The sequence below is a fragment of the Syzygium oleosum genome, unplaced genomic scaffold, assembly GCF_021117445.2.
Source record: "Syzygium oleosum isolate NSW1041296 unplaced genomic scaffold, Sole_v2.1 Sole_v2.42, whole genome shotgun sequence".
In the NCBI taxonomy this organism is placed as follows: Eukaryota; Viridiplantae; Streptophyta; class Magnoliopsida; order Myrtales; family Myrtaceae; genus Syzygium; species Syzygium oleosum.
In genome coordinates this window covers 523,066-540,108 of record NW_026607526.1, presented here as the reverse complement: position 1 = coordinate 540,108, position 17,043 = coordinate 523,066, and the positions used below count along the sequence as shown (strand labels likewise).

The 17,043-nt window shown below is 43.1% G+C and overlaps 1 protein-coding gene and 1 long non-coding RNA gene across 3 annotated transcripts in view; one reads left to right on the top strand and one right to left on the bottom strand.

Annotated features, from left to right (window-relative positions):
• Positions 1-8,698: 8,698 nt before the first annotated feature.
• The window catches only part of LOC115663656 (uncharacterized), a 28,825-nt gene continuing 20,480 nt past the window's right edge, over positions 8,699-17,043 (top strand). Inside the window, exons 1-5 of one of the 2 annotated variants that reach the window (XM_056306247.1) lie at positions 8,699-9,313; positions 10,434-10,855; positions 11,144-11,798; positions 12,912-12,998; positions 14,567-14,613. In XM_056306247.1, coding sequence (XP_056162222.1) covers positions 8,855-9,313; positions 10,434-10,855; positions 11,144-11,798; positions 12,912-12,998; positions 14,567-14,613 — 1,670 coding nt within the window. In that variant the 5' untranslated portion in view covers positions 8,699-8,854. Of the gene's footprint in view, positions 9,314-10,433; positions 10,856-11,143; positions 11,799-12,911; positions 12,999-14,566; positions 14,614-17,043 lie in introns of those variants that run through there. The other variant, XM_056306248.1, reaches the window with a different exon arrangement.
• On the bottom strand, positions 16,222-16,630 carry LOC130136147 (uncharacterized). Its single transcript, XR_008815177.1, has 2 exons — positions 16,468-16,630; positions 16,222-16,339 (listed from the first exon to the last, which is right to left on the bottom strand). It is a non-coding gene; the product is annotated as an uncharacterized LOC130136147 (long non-coding RNA).

Below are 17,043 nucleotides of genomic sequence, written 5' to 3'. Positions count from 1 at the left end.
TTGAGCAGCCCTGGCAACCGACGTTGGGCCGGTTCAAAAATTTCTAGAATAGGAAGCCGAGCCCGTAGGGCACGGGCCGGTTCCGGCCTCCAAACCGCAGCTCGGTCAACGGGCCCGGTTTGACGGGCCGGTTCAGGCCGCCCGGGTTCGAGTCGAAACCAGCCCGTGGCCATGACTAGCCCACACCTTGGTCCGTAGAGGCTTGCTCGAAATCGGTGCTTGGATATAAAAACTTCAACGCTCATTCCCAAGGTCCTTCGCAGCCGACCCAGGTCTAGAGGCCGAGGCCCAGTCCACCAGGGTCCATTGAGGCCAAGCCTGAGTCCAAAGAGGCCGGGCCCAAAACTTGGTGCCTAGGCTCAGGGCAACAAAGTTGGGGCTCAGGACACCAATGCCTATATGCCTAAGACCTTGGCGCTCAGGGTCAAGTCCTTGATGCTCGAGCCTGAGTACACAGAGGCGAGGCCCGAGACCCCGGATTCTCGGCACCTGGGCCTTGATCTATAGAGGCTGGCCTTAGGTCCACAAAAGTAAGGCTTGGGACCCTAGACCCATGTCTGGATCCCCCACGCCCAAGCTCGAGTTCGAGTCCCATTAAGGATGGGCCCGAAATGCTAGTGCCCTTACCCGGATCTCCTACGTCCAAGCCCGAGACCTCGGTGCTTGGCACCTAAGCTTGGGACCTCAGTGCTTGTGCCCGTGACCGAGTACACGACGACGGATGCTTCGGATCCTAAACTTCAAGCTATAGGTAGGAAAATGAAAGAAAAATTTGACAAATATTATGGGAGTTTGGATAAAGTGAATATGATGGTGTTGATTGTGCTTGTGTTTGATCCTAGAGCCAAGTTGAATTATGCGAATTTCTTGTATGGACAAATTTATGATGATGAATCGAAAGTCAATGAGATGCATTATAAGGTGAAGGACGCATTAGAGCGTTTGTATGAATTTTATGAGCAATCTTCTCTCGCTTCAAGTGATCGAAATTTTGATGTCCAAGATTTGAGTGCAAATAGTAGTAGTTCAAATACCGATGTCGGTGGTGACGAAGGTAACAATAAGTATGACCTCCAAGCTTGGCAGAGAACTTTTATGAACTCGAATCAAACAAAGTGCGAAGACAACAAATCTGAGCTTGATCGGTATCTTCAAGATAAAAATGAAAATATTCTTGATCTTGACATTTTGATGTGTTGGAAGACTAGCAGCTCAAAATATAAGATCCTATCTTTGATGGCTTGGGATGTTTTGTCTAAACCCATAACTACTATTGCTTTAGAGTCGACTTTTAGTATATCGGGACGTGTGTTAATGGCTTTCGAAGTTCTTTGACTCCCAAAGTAGTGGAATCTTTGATTTGCACTCAAGATTAGTTGAGAACCGTTCACGTGCCGATTAATGTTGAATAGTGCATCGAGTATGCAGAAAAATTTGAGTTGGGTAAGTGATGTTTTTATCTTTGTATATTGTAATTCCTTTTATATATCTAATAAGTGAAAATTGTATTTAGTCTCTTCTTTTTTAAGATATGGATTGTCTTAATGAGGAAATTATCGTCGGTAAATAGAGTTTACTAGTTGAAGCGAAATGAATATATGTGGTGAGGCTTTCTAATACTTATTTTATTTACCAGTAAATAGATATGGATTGTCTTAATACTTTGGTTTTCTTTGTTTTTATTTTTGTCCATTGTTGAAGGAGCAGCTAAGGTCGTGTTATCTATGATTCTGCCAATGGTTTGTGCATGCCTTTGACCTTGTGGTTGTTTAAAGGAGGAAGAAATTTAATGGAGAACATGTTTTTGATGGTTGTTTAGATTAATTATGAGGGTTTTGGCAAACCAGTATTTTGCGGAGATCCTGTAAAAGCAACTACATTCTGATTCAAGAGAACCACTGTAAGTCTCGCCACCATATTTAAAATATGGCTAGTTGCTTCTTCATCTCTTCTTTGGTGCAAGTTTCTTGAAGTGATAACTTCTCCATCGGTTTTTATGATGCTGTTGAGATTTTGATGATGGCTGCTGGAGAGACAAATTGATTGAGGTATAGTGTTTCGCTTTTTTTTTGGTACCTGGCACTTAATACTACTAAGAGTTTCTACATGATGTGCCTGCAGTCTTCCTTGTGAGGACATAATTAAAGTAGACTATTGGTTTTTAGTCTTTCACCTCCTTTTCTTTCAAACCAAAAGTTTGTACTCTTAAAAGTGACTAATTGGAAGACTTGTTGTCTTTATCAAAATAATAATGGGATTGCTTTCTTAATCAAATCCTACTTTTCACATTCTTTTGTAGTTTTTTGTTTTTGCTTTTGTGCTGAAATGTATGACCTTTTAGTTTTTGTTTATTTGTCCTCTGGTTCTTTTGGCTATTTTCAGATTTTATTAAGATAATCTTATGCTTCATTTCTCCCTTGAGATAACTTATCAGAAAGAAGGTTGAAAGTGGGACATTGGGTTTAGTGGAAAATAGTTCAAAGAGCATGTTCTAAGGTTTTAGAAATAGAAACTAAAAAGTCCTGTGAGGTGACGATGGTCTGCCGTTCTGTGACCTAAGATTTGGAGTTTACATTTTAGATGCTTGTGTCACCGGTCGATAGTTTGGGAACGACCTGTGCGGCGACTTAGGCTTCCTTGGATCGTTGGAATGCTCAGGCCAAGCCTTTTCTTGATCACTCACTCGCTCACTTGGATCGTAGAGAGAGAAGCTCTAGGAGAGAATGGAAATTGCTTATATTGCTTGGATGATGAAAATGAGAAGGAGGGCACCCCTTTATATAGTAGAGGGCCTCATATTACATTTGTTAATCGACTATCGATCTAGTGACCAATATTGCATCGTCCTATGTGCCAACTACCCACATTTATGGATACGGCGCAATTATTGTATCGCCCATTCCTAGGGGTGTTCTAGAAGCTCCATTAGAGTTTGAACTAGTCTTTGTCGATGTTGCATTGTCCTTGGTGCATGAAAACCTCTTGACCGAGACATTCTCCCCCAGCCATTCGAGCGATGCCCTCGGCGCTCTTGGCTCAGGGTTGCTTGTTGGCTTCTTGGAGCGCTTCCTATTCTTCCGAGGTTTCTTGGCCTTTGGCTTCTCGGCTTCTTTGGTTTGGCCTCCTCCATGTTGGTCGATAAGTTCGCCACCTTCGGGAATAGGACATCGATCGGCATGTGGTGTTGAAGAGGATGATCCTTCTTCGGCTTTGGCTCGATGTAGGGCTTGGACATAAACTTCTCAACTCTTGGTGCATCATCTACGCGTCGGATCGTGGAGAGGATCTTCATCTCGGTCAATCCATGGATCATTGGTACCATGGACAGGCACTCCGGGTCGGTGATTATGACCATATTGGTCCTCAAATCTATCATGGCTCTTGCAGTGTCAAAATATTCCATTCCTAAAATGAGATCATAATCATCGAGTAGAATTACTCGAATGGGAGTTTGCCTTCCCATCCATCAACTTGGAGTTCCACGTCTTTGGCTACGCCCACGGCCGGTACATCTTCGGAGTTGACGACCTTGTACCGATGACCAGTTGGCTCCACGTAAAGTCCCAAGCTTTTGGCCGCTTCATTTGACATAAACAAGCTCGTAGAACCTGGATCGACCAAGGCAATGAGGGGTTCGCCATGTACCTTGACCTCAACGAATGATAGATGCGAACTTGTTGGCTTCTTCTTTGGCGGAGCTTTGTCCTTCATGGAGTTGATTGAGTTGAGAACCTTCATGGTTCCGAGTCACACTTCTCGTTTCTCATCGTCTTGTTTTGGCTCCTCATCTTTGGTTATGGCGAGGAGAGCATTGATCTTGCTCTTCTTCGGGCATTTTTGGGTCCAATGAGGATCGTTGCAAATGAAGCATGAGGACGGCGGTGGAGTCTTGAACTTGTTCTTGTAGTCCCCTTGGGGTTGATTCCACTTCGGATCGCTTTGCTTGGACGATCCTTCTCCCCATGACTTCTCCTTCCCCCATGGTCTCTTCGGCCATGGTTGTGATCACTATCTAAGTCCTTTCGGTCACGGACAGCTTGGTCTTCTTCTTCGTTTTGGTGGCGATCCGATCTCTACCCGTTCCCTCTCGACTTTGGGGTCTTCTTGGTGAAGTCGGCGAGAGACTTGGCAACAACTAGCGCCTTCGAGAGGCTTCGGACGTCCCTTTGCTTGAGCTTGAGTAGTGCCCACGGCTTCAATCCATCCATGAATGCCCCGAGAGCCTCCTCCTCTCCAAGGTTAGGAATTTGGAGCTTGAGTTTGGTGAATTCCTTCACATACTCTCGGACCGTGCCTCATTGCTCAAGGCAATGGAGCTTGCTACGGGCTTCTTGTTGAGCAAACTCGGGGAAGAAATAATCCCGAAACTCCTCTACAAACCCATCCCAAGTATTGATGGGATCGGCGCCTCGCTTCATGTCGTTATATCTATTACGCCACCAAAGTGTTGCATTATCACTAAGGAACATTGAAGCGGTTCGTACCTTGGCCAATTTTTCTTGGATTTCAATGGCATCGAAGTATTGCTCCATGCTTCAAAGGAAGTTATCCACCTCTTTGGCGGACCAGTTGCCTTTGAAATCCTTTGGTTTTGCCATGTCCAACTTGTGTGCCGCTTGAATGGGCAAGACAGCGTTCGCGATGCTTACTTTGCATAGGATGAGCTCGGTTTTGAGCTCTTGCACCTCCATCTTCAAGGCTTTGACTTCGGCCTTGGAAGAGTTGCCTTCTTTGAGCTCTACGACTTCAAGCTTTAGGGCCTCGATTGATGCTTGGAGGGTTTCATCCTTCTTGTACAAAGGAGCCGTCGCATGATTGACGACGTTTGTGAATTCGTGGCGGAGAGTTCCTTTGACCTCATTGATCTGCCCCTTAACTTCGTCTAGTTCCTTGATGAACTCCAACATTGTTGTCCTCATTCTCATGACCTTCTCATCGACCGCGGCCATGGCGTTCGACGAGGCATCCCTTCTCTAAGATTTTGCACGAGACTTTCCTTGGGCAACCGGTTCATCAAGAGCCCATTCATCCACAACAACCGAAGCGAGTTGATCTTGGCTCGACATTCTCTCAACCAGTTGGTGTGCTCCTTGATCTCCTTGGACGGACTCTCTACTTACTCTGATACCATTTATCACGGGTTGATAGTTTGGGAACGACCCGTGCGGCGACTTAGGCTTCCTTGGATCGATGGAATGCCTAGTCCAAGCCTTTACTTGATCCCTCACTCTCTCACTCGGATCGTATAGAGAAAATCTAGAGATAGAAGCTCTGGAAGAGAATGGAAATTGCTTGGATGATGAAAATGAGAAGGAGGGCACCTTTTTATATAATAGAGGGCCTCAGATTACATCTGTTGATCGACTATCAATCTAGTGGCTGATATCGCATCATCTTACACGTCAACTATATGCATTTATGGATACGGCGCAATGACCATATCGCCGGTCGTTGGGGGTGTTCTAGAAGCTCAATTAGGGTTTGAACTAGTCTTTGTTGATGTTGCACGGTCCTTGGTGCATGAAAACCTCTTGACCGTGACACTTGCGCTTGTATTTTGTATCTGAAAACCTTAAAATTGGATTGCTATTTTTTCTTTTCTTTCAAGTCATTTATTCTTCTTCACAATTCTATTTTCCTGTTTACCTCATTTGCCCTGCTTTGATCTATTTCGGGAGAAGAACACTAGAAGTGCCAAAACTTGTGTACGGTGCTAACTTTAGTGTCAAAAATTTGTTTCGGATCACTTAAGTGCCAAAATCGGAGAAACACGATCACTTAAGTGCTAACGGCGAGAAATTTCGGCTAAATTAATACGTGGCTTTTTTAATTAAAATTTTAATCTACGTGACATTTCCACGTGTATATTTCGAATTTCTCAGTCCTACGTGGTATTTCCACGTGTAAATTTGGAATTTTTAATTATTTTTTGATTTTTTTTTTCTGTTTTTTCCTTCTTTTCTTTTTTTCTTTTTTTTTCCTCTTCTTCTTCATTTGGCCGGTGACCGGACATCGACCACCGGCCATGGCCAGCTGCCTGGCCTCGCTCGAACGAGGCTGCCGTCGCCCGCCACGGGCGAGGCCTGGCTGACCTTTGCCTGGGTGAGGGCGGGCGAGCCCCGGGGAGGCGAGGCCGGCCCTTGCCCAGAGCCACGGTGGCCTCGCCGGTCGCCTTCCCTCGGGCGACGCCAGGCGAGGCGCCGTGGGCTCGCGGGCGAGGCCGGCCTCGCCTCGCTGGGCCTCGCCTCGCCGGGCAAGGGCGAGCCCCGGCGAGGCGAGGCCGTCCTCGCCCAGGCCACGGTGGCCTCGCCGGGGTCGCCTTCCCGGGCGACGCCCGCGAGGCCGCCGTGGCTCGGGCGAGGCCGGCCTCGGCTCGACGATCTAGCGAGGGCCGGCCTCGCCTCGGCCCAGGCCTCGCCTCGCACAGGCAGGCGAGCCCCGGCGAGGCGAGGCCGGCCTCGCCCGAGCCACGGCGGCCTCGCCGGGGTCGCCTTCCCGTGGCGACGCCCGGGATGCCACCGTGGCTGGGCGAGGCCCGGCCTCGCCTCGCCGGATTTGGCGAGGGCCGGCCTCGCCTCGGCCGGGCCTCGCCTCGCACGGGCAAGGGCGAGCCCCGCGAGGCGAGGCCGGCCTCGCCCGAGCCATGGCGGCCTTGCCGGGGGTTGCCTTCCCCCGAGCGACGCCCGGCGATGCCACCGTGGCCTGGGCGAGGCCAGGCGGCCGGCCATGGCCGGTGTCCGGTCATCGGCCAAACGAAGAAGAAGAAGAAGAAAGAAAAGAAAAAAAGAAAAAAGGAAAAAACAGGAAAAAAATCATAAAAAATTTTAAAATTTTAAAATTTTAAAATATTATTAAATATTATTCTCGTCAGCGCCGACGTGCCATGTAGGACTGAGAAATTAATAAAATATGGCCACGTCAGATTTCCGGCGACCCAAATCAGAGTTGGCACTTAAGTGATCGTTTTTTAAAAAAAAGTGGCACTTAAGTGATCCGAAACAAACTTTTGTCACTAAAGTAAGCGCCGTATATAAGTTTTGGCACTTCTAGTGTTCTTCACCCGATCTATTTCATAGTTAGATAGTTTCTCCTCTTTCTACCTGGCTTTTGTTGCCAGTGGTTCTCTTGGAGATTTGATTGCCACTACACAACTAATTGCTGCTCCGCTAAAGATTTCCTTCTGTTATTGCCTCTGGTTTTTACTTGTTTTTTCGCATTATTGCCTATGACCTCAATATGTTATTGAACTCGCACCATGCTTGTGCTATGCATGTCAAAATGCAACTTGGGGCAAGCTTTAATACGTCGGAGTAGTTTCGTACCATAGCTCTCCTACAATTTAGGCATATATTGGACATTGATATTTCCACCCCTTGCAGTAGTTTCTAGCTTCATCTTTATTGTTTCCTTTCAGTATTGTAGGTGGTGGAGGAGCAACTTGCTTTGATGACCAGAAACAAAAACTTTTCTACTTTGGAGGAGCTTGGAGGGGAGCATGTTTCATACTTTTTGTTGAGAAAAATGTGGCATCTTGCCTTGGAATTTAAAGTCATATGTGTTGCATCCCAACAATTACTATTTGTCGTTATATCCCATTTCTATTAAGAAAAATGTAGCTTTCTAATAACTAGTCTCTTGTATTCTTTTTGGTGAATGACAAGCTTGTTTAGTATTGTTGCCTATATTTTCTTTTTGTTTGACTAAAAGTGAAAAAAAAAGAACCTGTTAGACTTTAGAATCGACCCTATAACCTGTGACAGGGTAGGTTCCACGTTCTACGTTCTACGTTCTGACGGGTAGGTTCCAGGTTCCAGATTCCAAAAAATGAGGAACCTGTACCTGAGAGTAGTTTTCGAGTTCCAAGTGGAACTTGTGAGGAACCTGAAACCGCTCATCCCTACACGACACCCGGACTTGGGTCCATCAAGACAAGGACTAAGACCTCGGTACCTGTGCTTGGGTCCTTGACACATGAGCTCAAGACCCCAGTGCCCGCGCTAGGTTCCCCTAGGTCTATTAAGGCCGAGCTGGGGATTGGGTCCCCGGCTCTTGGGCCCGGGCCCAAGACCCCTATGCCCATGGCCAAGTCCCTGGACCAAATCGCTAGCGCCCGAGCCTGAGTCACCAGGACCTAGGCTCGAGTCCATCAAGGCCGAACCCGACTAGTGCTTGTGCCTGGTTCCCCCGATACCCTTGTGCAAGTCACTATCACCCAAATATTGTATATTTACATAGGAAAATCAAATCAAATTTTCTTTCCAAACGATAGAAAATATTTTTCGATTTTTTCAGATTTCAAATAAACTCCGTAAATATTGTCATTTTCTTGAAAAATGACTTTCTAAAAAAATATTTTCTAGAAATGTAATATTTTTCGCGAAATAAACGGAACAATATGACTGGTCACATTCGTAAATATAGGAATCGCCAATTAATAGTTGATCTTGATTTGACATTTTCACAAGACTTGGGATGGAAGTGCCATGAAATTGATTTGGAATATTAAGAGGCGGTGACTAGTCGACGGAAGGAGCTAAATTCGACATATAAAAGATTAGAATTGTAAAAAAGATTTAAGGGTTAAAATTGAACTCCTAGGAAACCTCATGGGACAAAAAGTGTAATTTATCAAAAACGAGGGACTGCCACGCAAAAACGGAATATTTGGATATGAGCTTTCGCATTCGGGATTTTTGGTGAACACCCTGCTCTTCTCCACCGGTGAGCTCGTACGAGTTTCCATGGCGGAAGTAGAGTTCCATCTCCCCAACTGAAGTGGACTTATCTTCTTCAGCGCCGCATAGTTTCGATCTCGACACCAACCTGGGATTCGGTTGGTGGGTCGGAACTGGAGATGGCGGCGGCCGTGAGAGCGCTGAAGTTGCTGACGCTGTCGTGTCCTTCCGCGCTCAAACCTCCCCAGCCTTCGTGGGTGTGTTGTGGGTTGATTCCGCTTCGCTCGTCGACCCTCGAATGGCGGTCCCGTTGCGCCGGAGCCCGTTTCTTGAGGAGCAGCAGCAGCAAGAGCGACGCGTCGGTTCAGGAGACGGCGGCGAAGAAGAAGAAGAAGAAGAAGGGGAAGGGGGAGGGGGAGGGGGACGGTGGGAACGGGAGAGGAGCTACGGCGATGGAGGCGTTGGTGAAGCGGAGGACGCGTTCGTCGAGGGAGCTCGACGACGAGACGGTCCAGCAGTTGCTCGGCGTCAGCAGCCACATACCGGTGCTGCTCGGCGAGGTGCTGGATGTCTTCTCGGGCCCGAAGCTCCGGTCTTTCGCTGATTGCACTCTCGGCGCCGCCGGCCATTCTTCCGCTGTCAGTATGCATATGTTTATTACGCGTTGGTGCTGTTAGTTCAATTTGTTCTTTTTTGAGCAAAACTCGCTTGTGGTTTACATAGAAGTTTGTGGGAAGATGGATACTTGGGGTCTGTGTGATGTTGAACTTATTGGCAGGTTATTTGACATGGAAAGTGACATCTGCTTGTATTCAAGATTTCCAACCTGGATTTTGTTAATGGGTTTTGGACCCTCTTTAGAACAGTTTATCTATGCTTCATACTCTTTTTTGTAGTGAGTAGTTTAGCAGATAGGGAAGAGCTAGAGAACAAATTATGGGGAAGGAGAGATCCTTGGTGATCAGCTAAATGGAAATCTCTTTCAAAAAATGATGAATGACTGCAGTGTTGGCAAACTAGCGTAGAATTGCTGATGCTGAATTTAGCAGCTGAGTCAGCTGCTTTATTGCTTTTACCAACCATAAGATATTCCATCCACCTTCAGTCTTTGAGGCTCAGCAATAAGAAATGATTACCTTTCTTGAGAAGCTTAATAACACCTCTTTTGCTCAATAATCAGCATCATGAATGGATTTTGGACACTGCTTGTGATATGAGCAAGCAATCATCAGCATTGTAGTAGCAGCAGCATACATAAAATCGGTGGGTTCCTTAATGTCCATGTTGCATTTGAAATTACTTTCTGTTAAGGTTCTTGAATATCTTATTCCATTATCTAATGAGGATGATTATCTGTACTCATAAATAGTGAGAGCAAATGGATTCCTTTTATTTTCATGCTAGAATAAATTTATTTTGTTTATTCTCTCAGATTATAATTCACTTCTTGTAGTGGGAAGTTGCAATTCCGTCTCCTCACATAGAAGCTTCATATAGGTTCTAAGGGAACAAACATCTTCTGGATGCATCTATTCTGCTCTCAAAATGGGCTCAGATTCAAATAATTTATTTCATGTGTAGTACTCATATTCTTATGTTCTGAATGAATAAAATGTGTGCCGCTTTTCTCATGAACTTGTTCTGTTGGAGATGGCTTTCACTGATTCTAGGATTTTTTTCTGTACTATTGCTTTAAGGAGACGTCTAATTTTTTTTTTTAATCATGCTATGATATCTTAACTGATGTTTGTTTTGCAGGCTAAGTCAGGCGGAAGTCATCCTGACTCGAAGGAACTCCTAGAGGCTCCTGCTTCTGCAAAAAAAAGTTCGGGCAAGAAAGTGCGAAATTCTAAACAAAAATCTGTGAAGACTTCTGTTGAGCCAATGGGAGAAAAGAAAGATCAAGCAATCAACAAAGTGAGTTCGCCAAGTCAGAGGATTTTGAAGTCTTTTTATCCTCCTGAGGGGAGATCTGTTGTGGTTGTAGAATCTGTTACAAAAGCAAAGGTTATTCAAGGCTATCTTGGTGATATGTTTGAAGTTATTCCAAGCTATGGCCATGTAAGGGACTTGGCAGCACGATCAGGATCTGTTCGTCCTGATGATGACTTTAGTATGGTCTGGGAGGTGCCATCTGCTGCTTGGACCCATCTGAAGAGTATCAAGGTTGCCCTAAGCGGGTATTGATTTCTGTCCCACTTACTTCTTCATGAGAAATCTCAGTGAAAATACTAGTGTTTTGCTTAGGGGACTTTTCAGGAGCTCAGTGAATAGTTCATGAACTTGATTCAACCGGATTTTAGTCTACCAAAATAATAAAGTATCTATCTATGAATATGAAAACCATGCCAGTGTGAGTAGGTTATGTGTTAATGTTTATTATCCGCGACATCTGTCAATGTGTAAAAGGAAAATAATTTGGTGTTTAACTATGCTTCTGAATACTTTCTTCCTGTCTTGGTTCTCAGAGCAGATAATCTAATTCTAGCTTCAGATCCTGATCGTGAGGGCGAGGCTATTGCTTGGCACATCATTGAGATGTTGCAGCAGCAGGATGCTTTACGTGATGACATGACTATAGCAAGAGTTGTTTTTCATGAGATAACTGAATCATCCATCAAGGCTGCTCTGAAGGCACCAAGAGAAATAGATGCAAACTTGGTGCATGCTTACCTTGCACGCCGTGCTCTAGATTATCTGATTGGTTTTAATATTTCTCCTATATTATGGAGGAAACTACCAGGTTGCCAGTCAGCCGGGCGAGTCCAATCTGCTGCTTTAGCACTTGTTTGTGATCGAGAAATGGAAATTGACCAGTTTGTTCCACAAGAGTACTGGAGTTTGGAGGTTGACTTTGAGAGAAGAAGTTTGGATCCTTCCCTAAAATCCATTTCTATCCCATCCCGCTTGACATATTTTGCTTCGACAAAATTGAACCAGTTGTCAGTTGGCTCCTATATAGAGGCAAAAGATATTGAAGAGAAGATTAGATCTGAAGGTTTCAAAATTGTTGCCTCTAAAAGTAACGAGATGAGAAGGAATCCTCCGACACCTTACATCACGTCGACTCTTCAGCAAGATGCTGCCAATAAATTACATTTTCCAGCCACATACACTATGAAGGTTTGTTTCTTAAAATGCTGATGACCTTCTCAACCGATGCCTGCATAATTTGACCAGCAAAAACAGTTTTTGAAAGTTAAGAAGCATGCGTTTTACTTCCAAGTGCATAAATTTTAAGCCTAGTTTGGGGAAATGATGCTGTGGATAGTAATACATGTGGAAGGGTTCAGCTGTTTGCTTGCCTGAGTGTCCGAGAGATTGATTTTGAAGGCTAATATGTTTTCGCATCCATGAAACACTAAAGTGTGATCCCTGCTGAAGACTCTCTTAGAGTACACGACTTGTCACTCTTTGGCTGGCTGCCAAACCACATGAGCTATTTTATAGGTCGTGCAAAAGTTGCTAAAGAAGGTAGACGGCCCGGTCTGACCGAGCCTTTACACATGAGTGACAGCAGAAGTGCGGGGAGAATTGATTTTTGTTCTTTCTTTTTCCATTTTTTACTTTATTGTTTGTATCTCTTCTTCTATTCAATCTCATTTTACTTTACAAGCTGGCACTTATATTATCAGATTTTAGCATTTTGCTCATCTATATTCTAAGAGAATTATGCTAAAAAAATGAAGTCTCATGAATTTGAATTTTGAATCTAACTTAAAGTTAATCTTTTTCATTTTTTTAATTGAAGTTATGTATAATGAGATTCTCTCTCTCTTTCCCTCCGACTGCAGTATTTTTATCGGACTAATGATTTTAGAGAAGACATATTATTCTTCTTGTTTTACAAAGTCCTAATATCACTCTGAACATTCTATTATTGATAACCATATTCACCAATAAGAAAATGAATTTGGCTAATAAAAGATAACACTTTTACTAAACGAACATTTTCTATCTCATAATATGTAGTTTTTGTAGACATTTATTATCGAGTGCCACAACTAAGTTGGAATTTCATTTTCAAGTGTTTGTCATCGATAATGTTTTGTTATTTTAAAAAACTTTATGATTTGAGAGTATGTGTGATTTTTTCCCTAACTCTAGAAGTCCAAAACTCTACTTCGCCTATTGGTTGGTTAAAAGTGAAAATAGAAACAGAATGAGTTTGTTCTTAAATAACAAAATGATTGGAGCTGCTTTAATCATGGTATTCACATTAGTTCTTGAATGCAGCTTGCACAAAAGCTTTACGAAGGGGTACAGTTATCAGATGGCAAGGCAGTTGGTTTGATAACATACATCAGAACTGATGGTTTACATGTAGGTGCTGTTCTTTCTGTAAGATTGTCATGAAGTTAATTGGTTGCTTTTACATACTCTAGTGCCAACACTGTTGTTCTTTGAAATTACTTGTTGATATTTACTGACAGTTACGTTCAGCCCCTTTTAGCAGGTAAGCACTCGACCCATAGTGTGGACTTTTTATATTGGTTGCTTACGTAAATGTTGAAAGTGACATATTTGAAAAACAAAAGTGACATCTTCAGAGACTTAATGATGTGTTATTCTGGGGAAGTGAAGGAGATAGGATCGGTTATTTTTTCATGGCAATGATAATGTGCACTGATGTTGGGGTGAAGTGTTGGAACATCCTCGTACTTTGTCATTTGTAACTTTTGATCCCCCTAAACTTTCTTTCTGGTAGTGTTGTTGCCGGTTCTATTTTAGACTGCTTATGGCTCTGTTGGGCTAAGCTGGGTTATAGTGAGGTCTGTTGAGCATGAATTATGGGCATGGCAAGGTATTCAAATATCTTATCATAAAGTGGGTCTCTTCAATTCCTCTTTCTATGGTTTTGGTTGGTCGGAGAAGAATGGAAAAGATGTCTTTTGAAGGAAAAAAGTGTCTTCTATCCAGGCACTTGTTGGACATTGGTTTGAAGTTCCACACTTTTTGTACAGTGCGGAAGGTTCTTCCATCCTTGGCTCAACATTGAGCTCTTATTTTGGCTTTGAGATCTTTGTTTACTTGGGTTGGCACCCCTTGCTGCCTCATAGTGGATTTGATGTCTTGACAGTTTTTTTGGATTATCATACTTGTGCTGGTTTGTGCATTTGTGTTGCCCTTCCTGAAATAAAAGTCCTTGTACTTTTACATACAAGTTTTTGATATGTTTCTAGCTAGATTTTTATTCTTTTGCAAAACTGGGAAAGCTGTATGTCATCGAAGCTTGGCCTGTGAATAAGTTTTGGTTCCAATGGGATAATCCATGTTGAGTTTTTGTGACGTTGTGGCTTTCATCTCCTGTTTAGAAAGGGAAAAAGAGGAGGGTAGGTGTTTCATGGAAAGGCCATCAAGGGGGTGCTGATCCGTTTGAGGAAATTAATTTTAAGAGGGTGTCAAAATATATATATTCAAAAGTGGGACTGGAGATTTACTTGGGAATTTTATTACTTTTTTATTTTCTTTTCATTGCAAAAGACTTGCATCTTCTAGAGAGGCAAATGTCTTCCCCCCAACCAAAATCTTACTTGCTACATGGTATCAAATTTAGTTATTCTCCCAACTGAAGTCATGTTCTCACGTTTCAAATTCGAAACTCAGCTTATATAGAACTTCTGCGCCCTGGAGATACCATTTTAATGGACCTTGTGCAATATTTTGTGCTTAGCTGTTTTACATTTATTCTTGTCTTGATTCAAGTTTGAACTGTTAAGGAGCTTGTGCTTCAGGTTGTAATATTTCAGTCAATTGGCATCTGCACTCCCTTTGTTCTAGTGATTTGGCATTGTCTAGTTTATTTGCTTATCTTTGTGATAAATTGTTCTTTCTTTGGGGTCAGATTCTGACAATTTGCTCTGACAGTACCTTTTTTGAGTTTGTTTTAGATATCTGAGGAGGCTGTGAAGGATATACGCTCTTTGGTGATTGACAGGTAAGATGATGATTTTTGCATTTAGAATATTTGAAAGGTTGGATCTTGCATGTGCAGTCTTCATTATTACTTATTATAGGTGAAAGCTGGTTTTCTACCATTTATCTTGTTAAAAGTTTAACGGGGAATTTCATTTGAGTTTCAAGTCCTTGAATAACTGTCTTGTGTGAAGTATTTTCAAGGTTCCTTATTTCTATTGCATTAGCTGGATTTTGATTTGTTTTCTTGACTTCTTATTTTTGGAGGGAAGGGTTTAAATTAGGTTAGTTTTTATTTCTTATACATAGTATAATCGAAGGGATGGAGAGTGTCTAAGCTTTATGTGGTTGACTTTGTGCGAAAAGTTTTTCTAAGGTTTGAAAACGTGTTTCATTTCCTCTCAATTTGGTTATTTAGATGCTGCTGCAAATATAGTCAGTCTGAATTTGCAAATGCTGATGTTGTCACCCTACAGTCGATTTCACTCATATCAAGGTCCACTTTTCAAACAATTGGCTAAAAATTTGCATCTTTGTCAAAGAGTGTATTGCACATGGAAGACATTTTACCAAGCATATGTCTGCGGGAGTTAAAGGGAAGTTATAAATGAGCCATCCGAGTGTTGATGCCTTTTCTAATGTGTTTTACACTGATACAGGTTCCTGGGTTGCTTTTGAACCGGATATCTGTTTGGGGCTTGTTAGCTAGCTCTTTAATTTTATGACTCTTTTTGATTTCTAAGAGAGTGGCTTATTGGCTTTTGTGTGAGTCACACTAATGTTCAACCACCTGTGATATGAGGTTCTATCACATGGTTCTATCACACGGCATAGTGGTCATTTCACTGTTTTGAGGTTATTACCTTTTCTTTTATACATAATGTAGGAAGAATAATGATGTATATTTTATTGATCAGAAAATACGGTATATATACACATCAAAATCCCAAAGACCATTATACCCTTTAACACTCCCCCTCAAGCTGGAGCATGGATATCAAGCATTCCCAGCTTGTTACAAATATACTCAATCCTACTTCCCCCTAGAGATTTGGTAAAAATATCAGCTAGTTGTTCACCGGTCCTAACATGACTAGTAGAAATAACTCTAGCTTGAAGTTTCTCACGGACAAAGTGGCAATCAACTTCGATATGCTTGGTACGCTCATGGAAAACTGGATTTGAGGCAATATGGATAGCTGCTCGATTATCACACCACAACTCCATTGGCGCAGGGTCTTCAAATCCAAGTTCAACTAATAATTGACGCATCCAAACTAGCTCACAGGTAGCTTGAGCCATAGCTCTGTATTCTGATTCTGCACTTGATCTAGCCACAACACTTTGCTTCTTACTCTTCCAAGATACTAGGTTTCCTCCTACAAAGGTACAATACCCTGATGTAGACCTCCTATCTATAGGAGATCTTGCCCAATCAGCATCTGAGAAGGCTTCCACCCTTCTGTGACCATGATCCTGATAAATGAGACCACGACCGGGAGCTTTCTTCAAGTATCTCAAAATTTTGATTACAGCAGCCCAATGTGAGGTACGGGGAGAAGACATAAACTGACTCACAACACTCACTGGAAAAGAAACATCAGGTCGAGTGATAGTCAGATAATTTAGCTTTCCAACAAGTCTTCGATACCTCTGCGGATCATCCAACAGCTCACCATCTTCTGCTGTCAATTTAGAGCCCACTTCCATTGGTGTATCCAGTGGTTTAGCACCTAGCATACCTGTCTCTGTAAGCAAATCCAGAACATATTTTCGTTGTGAGATATAAATACCTTTCTTCGCCCGTGCTACTTCGATACCCGAGAAATATCTAAGAAGACCCAAATCCTTTGTATGAAACTGCTGTTGCAAATACCTTTTCAACTCTTTAATCCCTGTAGAATCATCTCCAGTTATGACAATATCATCCACATAAACTACAAGGAATATCCGACCAGCTCCAGAAACTCGATAAAACATAGAATAATCTCCAGTACATCTACACAACCCAAACTGGAGTACCGCCTCAGTAAACTTCCCAAACCAGGCTGTGGAGACTGCTTTCAAGCCATATAAAGATTTGTTTAAGCGACAAACATGACCGGACTCCCCGAGCAACAAACCCCGGTGGTTGCTCTATATACACCTCTTCCTGTAAATCTCCATGAAGAAAGGCATTCTTTACATCGAGCTGAAATAGAGGCCAACAAGCAGACGCAGCCAAAGAAAACAAAAGACGAACGGAGGTCATCTTAGCCACCGGAGAAAAAGTATCACCATAATCAACCCCATAAGCCTGTGCATACCCTTTAGCAACCAGTCTAGCTTTGAGACGAGCAAGAGAACCATCAGGGTTAACTTTAACAGTATATACCCACTTACATCCAATGGCTGTTTTCCCTGCAGGCAAAGGAACAAGATCCCAAGTCTGATTTTGGTCCAGTGCCTGTAA